Raw genomic sequence first — 18,268 nt, 5'->3', positions numbered from 1 at the left:
TAAGGGTCATTGCAGCAATTATTCATCGCAACCATAAATTCATGACAATTACCCCCCTAGACCTCCCTGAGGTAGACAATATGGTTATCAAGTTAGATCCGGCCCTCTAATCTGCGTTTTAATACAGACCCCCGCAGCATATGCCGCAGTTTCCCACACAACTGAGCGAGCAAATGGCCCACATTGCAACTAATTACACCAAAACTTTGCTAATCGGCGATTTAAACTACTGGTCTAATGACCCTCAGGGGGGGCCCAATCTCAGAATTAACTGAATTCGTAACAAATCTGAATTTTACCCAGCATGTGACCACAGCCACGCACACGAAAGGTCACACGCTGGATCAGGTCTGGTCAACCAACCTTATTGTATCTGTCCCTACGATTCTACCTTGTATATGGTCGGACCATCACATACTTAAATTGTCAGTAACTATGTCCACTGACAAACAGACCCCCTCGATCAAAGGGGGCACGATTAGGGCATGGGGTTCCCTTAATAAACAAGAATTCCTGAACACCCTAGCCAACCAATCTATCATTTTAGACTCAGATGTGGATCTTCTAGAAGCCAACATCTCAGCTTGGATCTCGGCAGCCAGTGATATACATGCTCCTCTAAAAAAACGTAAACAGGCTCGCCGCTCTGAGGCACATAAATGGTTCTCTATAGAACTAAGAAAGCAAAATTTGTGCTCCGCCAAAAAGAACGTAGATGGAGACTAAACTACTCCCCTGAAGACAGGCATATCTATTCTTTAGCACAGAAGGTATACAAAAAAGCTATAAGTGCAGCAAAAGCCTCACATTACTCTTCCAGAATTCTCAACTCAACCAACGGCTCACCCTCCCCCACACCCTCCCAAGACCTCTGTAATTCTCTAAACTATTTTTTCCTGGATAAAATAGCCACTATTAAAGCTGGCATTCCACTCTCAAACCTTAAGGCGACCTTCCCTGGTCCGCTTACTACCCCCCTTACCTTGGACGCCTTTCCGGCTATCAGCAATCAAGTCTTTCAGGACCTATTGTCTAAAGTAAAATCTGGTTCCCCCTTGGACTGCTGCCCACCCCATATCTTAAAAGACATATTCCCTGCACTGCCAACTTCTGCTTTGACCCTTCTCAATGAGTCTCTCGTGCAGGACTATGTCCCCAATGTTTTTAAGAATGCGATCGTGGTCCCTCTCCTAAAGAAGCCTGGAGCCGACCCTCTGATTCTGTCAAATTACCGCCCTATTTCCCTGCTCCCCTACCTGGCAAAAGTGTTCGAAGCATATGTGTCAAAATGCCTGTCTAGCTTTCTGGAACTGTCTGGTTATCTGGAGCTTCACCAGGCGGGCTTCCGCCCTGCCCACTTGACAGAATCAGTGATACTGGCAGTTCTTGATGAATTGCATAAAAAAGTGGATGAAGACATCCCATTGGCCCTGGTACTATTGGACCTGTCAGCCGCATTTGACACGGTCGACCACAGTATATTGGAAGACCGTGTCAGACAGGCTGGCATCCAGGGCTCAGCCTTCCAATGGATCAGCTCTTTTCATAAAGGCCGTACCCAATCAGTGCGTCTGGCTACATTTACAGCTCCTAAGTTAACAACAACATGTGGGGTCCCACAAGGCTCCTCGCTCTCCCCCCACTTGTTCAACCTATACCTCCTTCCTTTGATTCAATCACTGAAGAAAATGAACGTGACAACTTTTAACTATGCCGATGACCTTCAGCTAACTTCACTATTGGTAACTCCCCCAAGTCAGTGGCTGAATTTCAGACTACCTTGATCTATATTCGTCAATGGATGGATCAAAATCATTTAAAGCTTAATCCCAGTAAGATGGAACTACTACTCACAGGCAAGAGCAAGACCTTCTGGGGCCCGCAGTATTGGCCATCGGAGCTTGGCTCTCCTCCAGCCCCTTCTGTTGCGGTAAAAAGCCTTGGGGTCATCATAGATAGTGACTTATCATTAAAAAGTGGGCTCAGTGGTCTCTAAATTCTTTTATCAGTTATGAAAGATTAAGAAGATTTTCCGCATGCTCACCTATGCGGCATTAATACAGGTAACGATGGCTCTGGTACTATCACACTTGGATTATGCTAACTCAATCTATCTAGGATTGCCATTATACCTCACTAAGAGGCTCCAAATGGTCCAGAACCAGACTGCCAGGCTAATCCTTCAACAACCTAGATGGCAATCTGCCAGACCCCTATTGAAGAAATTACACTGGCTCCCAATATCTCAAAGGACCGAATTCAAGACAGGATGCTTGGTCTTTAAATCTGTCTGTGGCAAGAGTCCTACATTTATCAATACTCTTTTTACTAGGTACATCCCCTCCCACAACCTCTGATCAATGCACCTTCAGCTATTGACCATTCCTACTTGTAAAAGGAAACGACAAGGTGGACAGCGGTTTACATACTTGGCCACTAGACTATGGAATTCATTCCCCTCGGAGATCCGATCCTGTACAGACCTACTCAAATGTAGGAAATCATTCAAAACATGGTTGTTCATGAGAGCTCACGCATAATTTCCCCTTTGGTCCCAGTATGTTCTAAGTAGCGCCATGAAACCCCTGGGTGTACGTGCGCTTTACAAGCAACTTATAACATAACATAACATAAAGTACAGTGGGCCACCCATCAAATCACATATAAACAATGGGGATGGTGTGAATGGCTGCAGTATGGGTAACCCAACAGTCTAAAGTTGACTCCTAATTGTAAGCTCATCTGTTTCACATAGACCTTTAGGTTTGCATGCTATAGGCTATGCCAATCCTCACTGACTATGCATAGACATAAATCATTTTGACACTTGGTGCTAACAGAGTTGTCAGATGTTCACTTTCTGGAGAGGTCTCACACATACAGTGGTATTTACTCCTCTAAGCCAATAGAGTTCTTTGAGACTGTGTCCACACTAATCACTAACATGTGCAAGAAATGTATTGCATGACATATCTTTTGACTCTTGACAACAGCTGTTGTTTACACACATTATCTAATGCTTACAGAGTAGTCTCAGGATGGAGTTTACGGCTAGAGTGTTAAATGCCTTCAATCATCATTGACAACAGACCCCCTGAAACCACATAAAGGCCTTAACACAACTGGTTGCTCAAGAGAAAAAAGTTGCAACTAGCTAGTCATGCACCTGCATACCCTGCCCTCTGACAATGGCCCAGCTCCCTTGTTTCAGGTATAGGTGAGGGTCTGGAAGTATATGTAAGATATGACGTAATGCAATGATGTTCAAGACACAACAGGCTACTATTATCTTGCACACAGCACCCTCTTGTATGGTCAAGACATCTGAATCACAAATGAAAACCGAAAGAGCCCTCTATGATGGCTCGTGTATGTATGTGTGCCCTATTGTACCTATGCTAAGTTACAGTGATTGCACGTCTGTATGATGTGACGCAACAAGAGGAGCCTGCATAATCAGCACAATCTGAGGAGGAAAATTAAGAAATATTTGTACATGTCCCCCTGGCATCTGGAGAGCTAATATATTTGTATGAAATGGTACTTACAGTGTCTGTCAGGGTCATGTATGTGTCACAATAATGTTCAATTTATAATGGTTGTGTATATTTGGCTGGTGCTTACTCAGAAGACACATTTTGCCAAAATCTCCTGCTGCCAACCACCGGGCAAGAGGAGACCTGAAGAATATGTAGCTGTCATTTGTACTGTCACCTCCAAAACCAACTTCCACGAGGGAATGAAGGCTGTCACCGAATGGAAGAAGAACAGCCGCCTGAAGCTGAACTCGGACAAGACGGAGGTCCTCATCCTCAGCTCCACCCCCTCTCTGCCTAAGACGACTCCTGGTGGCCGGCCTCGCTAGGAGCTGCACCGACACCCACCGACTGTGCACGCAACCTGAGGTTCATCATGGACTCATCACTGTCAATGACCCAGCAAGTCAACACCGTCTCCTCCTCCTGCTTCAACATACTCCGCATGCTTCGCAAGATCTGCAGATGGATCCCCACCGAAACCAGAAGGACGGTCACCCAGTCCCTCGTCACCAGCAGGCTCGACTACGGCAACGCCCTCTATGCGGAAATGAGGGCCAAACTCCAGAAAAGACTTCAACGCATACAGAACGCCTCTGCACGCCTCGTCCTTGACACCGCCACAGCCACATCACTGCCCACCTGAGAGACCGGAACAGGCTCCCTGTCAACAAGAGGATCACCTTCAAACTCCTCATCCACGCTCACAAAGCACTCCACGATGCCGGACCAACATACCTCAACAATTGACTCATCTTCTACACTCCCAACCGCCATCTTCGCTCCACTGACCTCTCCCTCGCCACCGTCCCACGCATCCACTGAATGACCACTGGCAGCAGACTTTTCGCCCACCTCGCCACCAAGACATGGAACACCCTCCCCATCCATCTGCGACAGACCCAGGAACTGCTGACCTTCAGAAGACTTCTCAAGACCCGGTTCTTCTTGAGCAGTAGCAGTTCCTCCCCAGCACCTTGAGACCCTTGCGGGTGAGTAGTGCGCTCTACAAATGCTTGATTGATTGATTGATTGATAGGAACACTGCATGCACATGCAGTAAAGCAACTACTGATATCAGACACACCCTGCATGTTGATGGAGTGCAATCAGTGTCTGTTTCAGAAGATGTGTGTATTGTGGTAAGGAGGCTGAAGCGCCACATGCGTGCAATCAATTGCACCTACCACACATAGTGTAAGAAATGGAGTTGTTGATTGACTAGGGTATGAGCCCAAATCAGGCAGCAACCGCAATCCTAATCAGGGTAAGAAGCAGGCAACCATACATTAACCTGTGCTCACCCTCCGGTAGCTTGGCTCAGAGCAGTGAGGCTTAACTTAGAGAGAATGTATAAAGAATTTGAGCCACACTTCAAATAGTACAAGCACCACACAAGAAGATTTTACACATGGTTAGAAAAATAGTACTGTAAAACAAGACCAAAACAACAAACATCACATAAGTAGAACTTGAAATATGATTTTTTTTAAGAACAAACTGTGAAATAGAGCTTAGAAGAAATAAGCACTTATTTGGGAAATCTGGTTGTGCCGGGCCAGTACAAGTCAAAAGTGCAGGCTGATTGCGATGGAACACAGGCTGGATACATTGACCCGGTGGCAAAAGTACCTTGATCCTGGCTGCGTCAATGTCAACGATGTGGGGTGCAGCTGAACGATGTGTCAGTGCTGATCCATGCAGTGGTGGTGATGCGCCAGTCCTCCTCCATGCAGAATAAAATGTAAATGTAAATTGATACTTGTATAGCGCACTACTCACCCGCAAGGGTCTCAAGGCGCTTGTACGAATACCGCTGTGGAACCCATCCTGACTTTCCCTGTGAGGCGTCCACTCCTGGGCACCCCCAAGGTGGAGGCCAGGCATCCTTAGCGTTGTGGGGGCCGTTGTGGAGATTAAGCAAGCTATTGCCCAGAGTTGCAGAGTGGGACCCCATGATTGGAATAGGCACCGAGGCGAGAATTATCATGTCCGTGGAATTTTTGAGCCCAAAACCCGCCGAGGCGGGGAATTGAACCCTGGTCCCGGGCTAGACCTCTGCATCAGGGTCTGCCGCTCTAATCATTGAGCCACACTCAACGATGCGTCAGCTCTGATGACAGTAGGGCTGCGATGAGCTGATTTTGCGCCATCGTTGAAGATGGTGTCGATGGAGATGCGGGGACCTTGTGCAGTGGTGGTTCAAAAGACAATTCGTTGTGGCAGATCCATGCAGTAGAGGTGATGCAAAGTTCTGGTCAGGCAACAGGTGCGATTCAATGGTTCCAAACCATGCAACTGGAGTAATGCACCAGCTCCGACCCACACGACAGGGGTGATGCACCAGTTCTCACCCTCACAACAGCGCCGATGCGCTGGTTCAACAGAGGATGCATAGTTTTTGCTGAAGCAAGCCCTTTAGTACTCATTTCCATGGGTCCAGGGTTGCGGTGGCACCACTTGGCAGGACAGACTCACAGATGTTCAAGTACACAAGCAAGTAAGTTGGAAGTCTTTTATGTCCCTGAGACTTCATATTAGAAGGCCAATCAACTAGCCATTGCAGTCACTCTGGGTTCAAGTGATTCAGGCCCAGTCCTTCACACCTAGGCAGGGGAACAGCAGGTAGTAGGGCAGCATGGCAAGGCAGGAGTCCAGCAAAGCAGCAGTACAGCAGAGTGGCAGTCCTTCAGCAGCACAGCAGTTGTTTTTTTCCTGGCAGAGTCTTCACAGGTCCAGACGTGTACTGGAGTGGTGGTGTCTAAGATCCAGTACTTATACCCAGCTGTGCCTTTGAAGTGGGGGTGACTTCAAAGACTGTTCTTTAAAATGTACAGAGGTCCTCCCTGGCTGCAGATTCAATACAGGGGGGTATGCAGCACTTTGTATGGAGACAGGGCGCAGCCTAGTCAGGTGTAAGTGAGGCTGGGCCCCACACATCCCTCCCATCATGCCAGGATGGCCCAACAATTCACACCTGAGCTCCCATTGTCTGTGGCTGTCTAGGAGGAATACACACAGCTCAACTGTCATCCTTTCCAGGTGTGCATCAGAAACAGGCAGCAGGCACCAAGCACCAAATGGCTAAAGTAATAAATGCCAACTTCCTAAGTCCAGGCTGGACTGTTCCCATAGAGAGCAGGGTCAAGATTGATTTGCATATGACTAGGCCCAAACTGGGGTAGCATGATGAGCAAATAAAAGATAGATTGAACCCAGATCTGTGACTGGGAGTGAATGTTTGATATGTTCAGCATTCCGTCCATCATCTGTCCTTTTAACTTACTAAAAGAGGCATTTTCAGAATTGCAATTTAAAATATGACTTCACCATAAGGTGTGATTTTAAATTGTTTTGTGATTCCAGAGACACCAAATTTGAAAAGTTTATCTCTTCGCATTTGGGAATTACTCTAAAGAATGTAATGAGGTAATCTCAATGTTATCCTATAGTAGAGATAGCCCTTGCAGTAGTAAAAAACAAATGAGATTGTTCACTACCAGGACACGTAAAACAGTAAAGTACATGTCCTGCCTTTTAAATACATTGCACCATGCCCTGTGGGATGGACAGGGCCTAGTTTAGGGGGGACCTATATGTAAGGGTGGGCGCAGTTCACAGAGTTGCATTAAGCAGAATTCTGTAGAGTTGCATTGAAACTCCTTGGAATTCCTCAGAGTTCTGCTCCGCCCCAATCGCTGTATGCAGTTTACATAATGCCTTAGTTAGTATTGAAAAACAATATTGAAAATACGTAAACAAAAATATTTCGCTGGCCAGCTTGACCCCTATCTCCATATGGGTTCCTGTCTCCAACAGAACTCTGCACTGCTGCCCTACCACCTCTGCAGTGCAGCTAATCAAGGTTGCCGATCTCCTCTTCCCTGGAAGCAGCAGAGGCCACAGCCGACATGATCCCACTTCTGCTGCGCCCGCCACCACTGCCATCATGGTCTGGGCTCAGTGACACACCGCTTCGCCATGATGCATCGTGGGAGGGCAGAGTAGTACAGATCCTTGTAATCACCAGTAATCACCTGCCTCCGGAAATCGGTGCAAGAAGGTAAGACGCATAGGCAATGTGTCACAAGGTGAAGAGGAATGGGTGACTCACACACAGTGAGGTATCTCCTTACTTGCACAGCAGAAGTCGCAGATAAGACTAGGGTTCTGGTGCCCCACCCCACCCTCTGGAATGGCTGCTCCCTCTCCCTTCATCCCTGGTGGCTCAAGCTGAGAGTGTCTCCATGATTTTAGTCCCATGTGGGATCTATGCAGAGCCCCTGTATCACTGCTGTGGGAGCCAGAGAACCTGCTCTGTTCTTGATGTGTTGGTGAGTGTTTATGCCACCCTGACATGCACACTGACTGTAAGGAGGAGACCTAGGTGTTGTACGGGCATGCACTGCCACCCGCTATTCCAGGCATGCCCGCCTGTGGCACTGTCCCAGAGGCACTATCCCAGGCACTGCTCTGTAGGGGGCATCAGTTCATGACACCGAGACGCAACCTACGAAGACCTGCCCAAGGTATGGCTGACAAGGGGGCCTACACCAGTGGCTTACCATTAGGGTGCGCACATCCCAGTAACCAAGTAGGTGCTACACCCTAGGCAGTCACAAATGGACAATGGCATTGCACACTCACACTCCATAAAATTCCACAAAAGCTTCGCAAACTCTGCACACGGAGTTGAGTTAACGGCCCAAACTTACCTATATGTACAAAAAGGGAGGGCTATGGCCTGGCACAAGGTTTATGTTGTCAGGTCGAAATGGCAGTGCAAACTGCACACACAGGTTCTGCAATGGTAGGCCTGAGCCAAGGTTAGATGGCTACTTAAGCGGATGGCACAATAAGTGCTGCAGTCCCACTAGTAGCATTAATTTGCAGGCCCTATGCACATGTAGTGCATTTTACTAGGGACTTATAAGTAAATTAAATATGCCAATTCGGGATGAGCTAATGTTGCCATGTTTAGGCGAGAGATCATAAGCACTTTAGCACTGGTTAGCAGTGGTAAAGAGTCCTAAAGCCAGAAAAAATGAGGCCAGAAAAGTGGAGGAGCTAGGCAAAACATTGGGGGTAAGACCACTCTAAGGCTGTCAGGTCTAACATGTGGTAAGAGGGAATAGCGGTTGGAATCCCTTGCAATCCTTTGCCTTCCTGCCAATGTAAGTGGCATACATATGTAGAGATGCACTCTCCTGTTTATGCACCTCAGTACCTGAAGCAAGCATTGGGACTGGTTTACCCTCTGAAAAAGACCCACTAGCAAAGAAATGGAGAGCTGCTAGGATCTTGACATAGGTTGGAAAGGCATAGGAGCAGCATGTTTCAGTGTCAAGACCCATTCTGAAGCCATGTCCAAGATGGCGTCAGGGAAAAAACAGAATATGGGTTTGAATGTTGGGCTAACAATATACAGCTGGGTGGGGGGATGGTAAACTCTGACACAGGTGTGTGGCATGATTTGAAATCTGAGGTTTTATCAGAGGTTTTGACTTGTATATTACATTCACATTTGGGCTATTTTGTGGAAGACATTACTATACACATAACTAATAGTTAAATGTGAAACTGTAATAGGGATGTTTTATTATTCTAACTTGTGATGTTCCGGGTGCCATTTGAAGGGTCACAGATATAGGCTTCTGGTATTTTGGGTCTTACATGATATTTCTAGACTGTTGTAGGAATGTTTGTTTTTGCGAACATATTTACCCGTTCAATAAGCTCCCTAAAAATAAACATATGTCCCAGGCCAGTGCCTTCATGTGGCTCTTTTCTATTTTAATTGAGATATTTAGTGCTATGTTGACTGTACAACTAAATGCCATAGATCTCATAATGAGTGTATCTAGGCCTATGCTTTGGGGCATACACCAATAAATGCTATCTTCTTTCATTGTATTATGTTCTGCCTCAAAGGTGGAGTCTCCGCACCGAGTGCGGAGATTCCGCCCCAAGTGTTGAACCTCCACAGTCATAAGGATACTACTCGTACGTCCCATTGTAACTTCTGAAAGTAGTAAAGTTAGACTTTTGTTCTAAACTTAGGGCCTCATTTACTAGGAAATGTCGCATAGCAGCACTGCAAGCCAACTTTCTGTACCGAGGTTCATCATTTTAAAAGCACAGGGAGGCATCATATGTACAGCAATACGACACATCCCTCTGCTTTCCTCTGGGCTGGAACACAATGATCTGCCATGCACCAACACAGGCTCCCTTGCACCATGGTGCAAGGGTGCCCGCGTTGCCGGGGTGAGTGTTTTTGTGAAGGAAGGGACACCTTCCTGAAGAAAAACAGTTGTTCATGGTGATTTCCTCTTTCTATGTGTGCTGCAGGATGCAGCACACTGAGAAAGACCAGAAAATGAGGAGAAATAAAGGTATTTATTGTCGGTGCACCACTCTTAAACCTTGTAAATATGGGAATGCATCAAAATCCATGGGTGTTATTTGGGAACACCCACAGCAACACCCATGGAATGCCCCTTTCACACAGAGTAATGCGTGAAAGAGGGCCATATTTACAAGGCCATGAAAAGCCACGCAAGGTGGCTTTGTGTGGCCTTGTAAATATGGGCCATCACACTGTGCCACCGGTGTGCCAAAAATAGTAACTCACCAGCAGTGCAAGGGGTTTGTAAATAATAAATAATAAACATTGTAAATACAACGTTAAGAAATGGCATAAGTGGATCATAAATTACTTTATCAAAACAAGTTATTTTTGCAGTACTTAGAAAAAAACAAATTTGTGTATGAAACATGTTATACACAAGCATTGAAAAGGTTAATAGGTCAGACTTGCCTTTGGAATCCAAACTAAAATGTTTTTGAAAGTCTGCTGCAGTAGAAAAAAAATGCTTTCTGTACACAGTGTGTCTATTAGATAGAAAATGTTGATGTTTGATGATTTAGTGTCCAATTAAATGTAAAATAGTCCCTTGTGTATGACATTGTTGGTGCTCCATAAAAGGGGAATGATACACCACACAGCCAACAGCAACAGGTGGAAGGGTTTTAGTGCTGAAGGGTGGAGCGGACATCCAATATGTACATATATATGTGTTGACAGATTGGTAACAATAGTTTTGCAGAGAGCTGCGCTGTCATGACAGACCATAACCTACTATTTTTTTTGCAAATTCAGGCCTGAAAATGTTTTGTTTGCTTACTTGTAAAGCAGCAGATTGCCTCATATGTACCCCTATTGCTGACCCACACCCAGGTGACAGAGAATACAAGGACTGTAATAGCATAGTCAACAGTAAACAATATCAACTGTTCAAAAGTCGAGGTTGGACATGAGCGGACAGCATCCCACACTATTTATAGATGAGCACTCCTGCCACCTTAACCTGAGACAGAGAGACTCAGGACTATTGATGTTCACTCTAGAATCATTGTACCCTGTCCACTGCCAATCTGTGTAGCAGCTGTTCAAGTGCATGGCACAAAGGTGCTGCCTGTGTGGCCAGTCAGTCAAAAAAATAGGAGCCAGTTTGTCTGCAGACACATTCTGCTTATGTTGCTGTTGGCCTTTTCTAAGGTGGTGTTAGATTGTAGGGGCTGTGCATTTACTTATGTGCCAAACACCCAAATAGGTGTAAATACCTCTCATTAGAACCATGATGTGTTTCTTTATGCTTGAAAGGCAATCTGTCCACCCTCTGCCTGGGAAACAGCTACGATATAGTGCAGCAGTTGCAGTGCTATTGAAGCACAGGAGGTTCAGAGCTCCTTGGACCCTCATTATGTCTGTCTTTTACTACCAGACTATGGGTAGGGTGGTCCACTGCACTTGTATATGGAGTGTGGGACTGGAGGGTCAGGCAGTGTGTTGATGCAGTGCTTGATTGGCTTCAAGAGAATTCTTCTTCTGGTGGAGGCTTCATAAGTGGTGTTGGTATAGTACTTTGCTTTGGCTGTTGTTAGGAGCTGTCTGCTTTTTAAATGGAGGGACTACAGTATCACTAGGCCATTGAATCAGCAGGTGAAGCTTCTCTCCTTCCTAGAGCAAGAACAGACCTGGGGCAACAGTGCAAGCTTCCCTTCCTGGTGGAAAATATGTAGCAAGGCAGCAGCAGTGCAAATGACGCTCATGTACAGAACAGGTGTAGCTTACAAGGCAACAGTGCAAGCTTATTTTCCTTCCAGAACTGGTACAGCATGGTGAGAGTAGTACAAACAAAACTTCCATCGTGCATAGAATATGTATTGCTCAGGAATGAGTAGTATGTAGGATACATACATAATGATCTCTGCAGCGAGTGCTAAATCCACTGAGCTGGTGAATGAAAGTTTGAGAGCTGATGCCACTCTCATTCAGCTGTTAATCTCTGTCAGTATATTTGGTATTGCCTTTTCACTGTTTTTATTTACTATGCCATCAGTTATAGAGAAGAAAGAATTACTGGAAAATAGAGTGACTTCAAGGAACAGAAAATGAAAAGTACACAAAATCATATGCATATTATATGCATTATGAAACAGCCAGCTCGCTTACATAGTGGATTACGCACATTTCAAAATAGTGGAGCAACATTCAAGCCTTGTAAACGTCTCAGCACTGATATACTAGTGCTGCATACCAGTCCAGTGCAACTTTTTCGGAACTGGGATATCAGAAGATGGTGAAGGTTTTTTTTATGAACTCTTAATGTCTCAGTAGATAGATAGCTGTTTAAGTTGTAGGTCAAGATATATGTTCATTAGTATTGCCCTGCCTAAGTGTCAGTGCATGACAGTAGTGAACATGGACAGCACAGAGATCTCTCTCGATGTCTCCCTCATGGGCCATGTTGCAGGTCAGTATAGTGATGTGTCGTGGAAGGCACATCAATGTCCCAGTACTGCAATATCAACCCTATAAGAGTTGTTTTGATACCAATGAATGTAGAAACTACCACACATAGACACACACACAAGCATGCATTTACAGTGGTGCTGGAACAATTTTTACAGTCAGGGTGCTGGTTATCTCCATCACCTCACTAAAGCAATAACGGTTGAGAATAATCCAAGAGCTATTTAAACACCAAGGGCCATATGTACGAACACATTTTCCCATAGACACAGAATGGGTAAAAACCTTTGATACATCTGGTCCCAAGTTTCCTAAATGCAATAAAGCCCAGCATCAGGAAAGCCTGTGAAAGATGTGGGGTCAACTAGTGGATTTTAGAACACATCTCAACAATATATTGCAAAATTGTGGTGTCATATAATATTGTGATTTATAGAGAGACCAGTCTTCGGCAAAATGATCTCATTGTGCGTGAAAATTGCGAGAGCTAACTAGTGACAATTGACCATTAATAGTTCTCACAGGAGAAGAGTATGCTCTTAATCACTGTTCTCACCTTACAGTGGAATGTATTATTGACAGACGTGGTCAGCTGTGGTGTCTGAACACAAATTCATATTATGCTGTGGGGTCTTCCATCAAGTCAAAAGGATCTAGTTCAACCTCCACCAGGCATTGGTCCGCCCAAATATGTGATATAAGAAAAGGTGCCCATCTGAGTCTAGTTGGGGTCCTTTGCTTCTTGAGTGCTCATGATGAAATAGTTTGGTACAGCTAGAAAATTGATTGTGTCTCAAAGGGGAGTCTTTCTCACTGCTCTCACTCTCTTTCGGTCTCCCACACTCTTTCTGGTATTGCAAACAGGAAGGTGGAAAACATTGCATAATTCTGTTGTGATGGTATAAAACCTCTCCATCGTGGCTATTCTGCCCCTTTCCAATGAGAAAAAATACTCCAAAACTTGAAAACAGATAGAACTAGTAGCTTCCACAAAAATACTGTGATTATTTTTTAAATGATTTTCCCGATAGCACCAGTGAAATATTTTTTGCCTGGTTTGTGTGATTTTGAAACTTGCCCTTTCATGATATATTGAGCCATATCAGACACAACGGACATCTAAAGTAGTTTTCCATGAAAAGTTGTCCATCAAGAATGCAGAGTTTTAGGAAATGATAAACCATAGGAAGGCCTACGGTAGTAGATATATTATGCCATTAGTAGAACTGTGTGCCTAGGAGAAGCAATTGCTGAAATGAAATAAAAGCCCTAATAAATGAAAAAAAGCCTCTATATGCTGTACAGCAGAAAGGTGTTTCTTGGTGACCAAGGATGCAGATTACTGTTCCAGAAGCTGAAGCCACATTATTAATTGTGTGGCCTACGTCACGCCATGGTTTCCATCTAGGGTTGCCCAATTCCTACATGCAGGCAAGGTGCCAGGATCAGACTCCTTTCTTTAAAAAATCAGTATATTTGAAGCAATGAAGAATACGATGGAATGCAGAGTGTAACCACTGACATGACGGAACCTGAAAACCCTATCATTAACAGTGTGAAACTGAGGCAAACTGATTGCTGGGCAGATACTTAGTTGAACAGATCACATAGTGAAAAGCACTTTGACTAACTGTCTCAACTGCACCATAGGCAATGCTGATAAATATTGGGGCCCAGACCGCAGAACTTTAGAATACTTCTGGACTCAAGAGGAATCTCTGCCTAGGAGATAAGCTGCGAACACTGAAGGAGAAGTACTGCCACTTTGCTGTGTGCTGTCTGAGGTTACCCTGCAGTGGCTGTTTCAGCCAAGGAAAGGACCAATACTTTGCTGTTTGCTGGGCATCCTGCTTGAAGAAGATCATCAAGGGCTTGAAGTAGACCTTGCCTCCTGTTCTGAAGTCTCAGAGACACAAAGACATCAGCATAACTGTCTTGCTGGTAGTTCTGACCTGCCGAGAGGTGCCTGTTGCTGAGATGGGCCTTTAGAGTTGTTCCTGCTGTTGGGAATTTGAAAAGAGATGCAACTGCAAGAAGTGCGATGCATCCACACCCGTTTCTGACGCATCACTGCTGTGCTGCTGAAAAAAACAAAGCAGCGCCTGTCCGCGGCTGGTGAAATCGCTGCACACCGAGTGCCGTGCACCGATCTCCGTAGTCCGAGATTACCGCACCGATTCCGACGCAGGCCCTGCTGTGCGGCTGCAAGAACTTACGCATCGTTGGATCACAGCTGGTGAAATCAACGCAGCACTGTTGCCGCCGCCGCATCAAGAACCGACGCATCCCGATCCCCATGCATTGCGCCAGGGTGCCAATTCTACATCAATGCCGGGGCCGCAGTAAGTAACCGACGCATACCCTAACCGCATAGTAAGAAACCGACACATCACCTCCCCTTCAGTTAGGAACCGACGCATCACCTCCCCTGCATGTCAATAAGGAACCGACGGATAACTTCCTCTGGTGTAAGGAACCAACGCATCGCCTTCCCTGGGCCTAAAGAACCGACGCCTACCTTTTGCTGTGGCTGTTTTTGTTTATGATTTTGATGCATCCAAGGTACTTTGTATTGAAAGTGTTGCATCAATACTTCACTATGGACAGAACTATTTTTTCCTTCTAAGGATTAAGTTTTGATTACTGTATTGTGGATTTGTTGTTTTGGTCTTGTTTGGTTTAGAAAAAGACTATGTATTTTTCTAAACTGGTGTGGTGTCCATTTGTAGTGTTTTCACTGTATTACAGTATGTGTGCACAGATGCTTTACACACTGCCTCTGAGATAAGCCTGTCTGCTCATGCCAAGCTATCAAGGGGGTGAGCAGGAGGTATTTTAGAAGTGTATCTCCCTTACCCTGACTAGGAAGAAGGGCCCCTACTTGGACAAAGGTGACAACCATTGCCAACTTGAGACAACCATTTCTAACACCCTTATAAAAGCCTGCTGCTCTCTACTGATGAAGGACTAAATCTAGAAACATGTGTCTAGAGATATACAGCAGTGGCTGCACCCACAAAGGTGAAAAACTACTGACCAATGGAAGTACGCATAAACTTGTACCACATTTAACATAATTCACTGGGGCAAATTGAATGCTGGGATGTGAGGCTGTGTGCTCCCACCCTCCTCCTAACTTAACTAATGTGACAATTTATTTTGTTTTTAATTACGTATATTGGTAAAAACAGAGGGCTCCTATTTATCAGTATTTCATTCAATGCAGCATGATAGAGGGCCAGAATGCATAATATCTATCAAGATATGGAGCATTCCTGCTCCCTGCCTGTGCTGGTGAACAAACTGCTGCCGAGCACCAACGCAGGTACCCTTGCACCATGGGGCAAGGGAACCTGCATTACAGGCAGGATGGTTTTTGAACAGGAACGTACACCTTCCTGCACAAAAACAATCCTGTAAAGTGTTTTTTTCTGTGCAGAATTCAGCACACATAGAAAGAGGAAAAACAAGGAGAAATCTAGAGATTTCTCCATGTTGCACCTCCCCTGGAATGCATGGCACCCTGAGGCTTTCCCAGGTCTACCAGTATTCTTGAATCTGGGAATGCTTCAGAAGCCACGGATGGATTTGTGGGAAAAACCACACTCCACTCATAGAACACCTCCCAGGGTAGAGTAACATAAGGCAATGGCTTGCGCTGCCTTGCATTCCTCCAGATTCAACAAGCAATGCAGGGCCACACAAGGTGGCCTTCCATGGCTTGGTAAATCTCATTATGCATTTGCATCACCCTGTGCCACCGAGAGTGGCACAAGGGTGATGCAAAACCCTTGATATATATGCCCCAGAGTTTGGTAAGCACTGTTATGTCTCTGACACGCTGCTAACAAAGAATTCAAGCTCTCAACGGATGGAATTGAATGACCTGGAGACAACTCTTGACCAGCAGTTGAGGGCTAATAATGGCACTACGGTACTGTGTGTTAAAGCTTCTGTTGGCAACACTGAAAAAATGCTGTGTGTCTGAGGGTCAGTTGAATGAATAGCACACCTGCAAAAGTAATACAGCAAAGAATATACTGAAAAAAATAACGAGCATGCCAAAGTTAAGGGAAGCACAATGATGCTCATTTATACCCCACGCTAAACAGGTAAACAAAACCTGAGATTGGAAACATTTGCTCTCCTGGACAATAAGACCCCGATATAGAGGTCTCTGGGTTCAACTTTGAAGTTTTAAAACACCCTCACTTTTCAGTCAGAGAAGTAAAAAGTAAAGGCAGGTTTCAAAGTTAGAAGAATTAGCAGCAATTTATTTTATGAAGTTGGCTGGCACTTGACCCTCTGTCTTAAAACAAACAGCAAGCCTATAGTAAAAATAATTCTTCAAAGATCCTTTTATGTCTCAGTCACCTGCTGAACCCCTCAAATGTTATCTGGGGGTTCTGCAGCTCCTTCCCCATGTGTAATAAATGATGGATAAATGAGAATCTGTCAAGTGGTCACAGTTCACTTTAATGCGACCCCAGCGTCACACTGACATTTTTTTTATCACATCAGCAATTAACTGGAAGGAGCAATGGAGACACAAAGGGGCAGATTTATGACGACTGGCGCATCCCTGCATATCAGCAGGGATGCGCCAGTTATTATGCGCCACAGCTGCGCCACCATGGATGCGCCGCATTTATAATGCGGCGCACCATGGGGCAAAAACGGCACAGATGCGTGACACATCTGTGCCGAAAAGTGGCGCATTGCTGGAGTTGCGTCGCAAGCGCGACGCAGCTCCAGCATTGATCTGGGGGGCCCTATCTGTACAATGCTGCGTCAATCCTTACGCCTGCTTCAAGCAGGCGCAGGGTTTTGACGCAGCATGGGCCTAAAAGTGACTGAGTGAAATCTTGTAGATTTCACTCAGCCACTTTTAGGAGGCGTTCCTGCGCCGGAACGCCCCCACCTGCCATGGAACACCTACATGTGGCGCAGGGCTTTACAACGTGACGCATTTGGGAGATGCGTCACGTTTGTAAATACCCCGCACCATGGCGCAGGATTTGCGCCGCTGCTGCGTCACAAAAGTGACGCAACAGCGGCGTAAATGAGGCGCAAGTGCAACATAAATCTGCCCCAAAATGTTTGCTCCAATTTATTAATCTATAAGATATCTCACCTTAGTTCCAAGCTTCTTTTATTATATAGTTCGTTCAGCCAGGTTATATGAATTTTGTGATTTTTTTCTCTTCCTCGAGACAGGAATTCAAAACAAAGTAAACACTTTAAACAACTGGTCTAAACCAATTACTATATTAGAATTCCCGATTACAATCCTTAAATATATGGCCAAATTGATGACATCACTAACTAGATCACTCATGCCATCATCAATGCACATACCATATTTTAGGACTAGTGCCTAGATCAGTCGACATAAACCAAATATGAGAAGAAAAAAAACATTATTCTACTTACCTATTCAATCTCCTACACTTCTGAGTTCCCTGTGTTTATAATTTTCAGTTGCTGGTCTTAAAGATATTGTGCATTTTGCCGTGCCGGTTAATCATCTACTTTCTAATGCACTTAAATTAGGAATCATGTACATAATAAATCGTTATGTCTCAATTATTTCTACACAATCATGAGTTTCCTACCTTAGAAACAATAAATCCATCTCTGTATTCAAGTAGTTGCCTGGGATATTGCAGATCCTCTGATGAACCCATGTTGTCCGGTGACGCACTGGCACCTACTACGCTGACCTTTTTATTCAGTGAGTTGACTACGAGTTAAACTTTTACATGAATAGATGAAACACCAAGTACGATAAGTTTGACTCCGTAACATATTATGGTTTAACCTTCAACATACTTGAACATGTATTCTTCACTGGGAAATTACATTTAGTTTTCGTGTCTGTAAATTTAGATCTATTTGAACATGTGTTATTTAT

At 44.9% G+C, this 18,268-nt stretch overlaps 1 protein-coding gene across 1 annotated transcript in view; it reads right to left on the bottom strand.

The window, feature by feature from the left end:
• Window positions 1-18,045, bottom strand: part of LOC146805022 (acetylserotonin O-methyltransferase-like) — a 447,344-nt gene extending 429,299 nt beyond the window's left edge. The window contains exon 1 of the mRNA XM_085620450.1: window positions 17,970-18,045. Within this exon, the coding sequence (XP_085476576.1) occupies window positions 17,970-18,041 (72 nt within the window). The 5' untranslated portion in view covers window positions 18,042-18,045. The remainder of the gene's footprint in view (window positions 1-17,969) is intronic.
• Between the last annotated feature and the right edge of the window lie 223 nt (window positions 18,046-18,268).

The sequence above is a fragment of the Triturus cristatus genome, chromosome 8 (genome assembly GCF_964204655.1).
Source record: "Triturus cristatus chromosome 8, aTriCri1.1, whole genome shotgun sequence".
Taxonomy (NCBI): domain Eukaryota; kingdom Metazoa; phylum Chordata; class Amphibia; order Caudata; family Salamandridae; genus Triturus; species Triturus cristatus.
The sequence above is the reverse complement of the archived record's forward strand: the minus strand, read 5'-3'. Positions and strand labels throughout refer to the sequence as shown.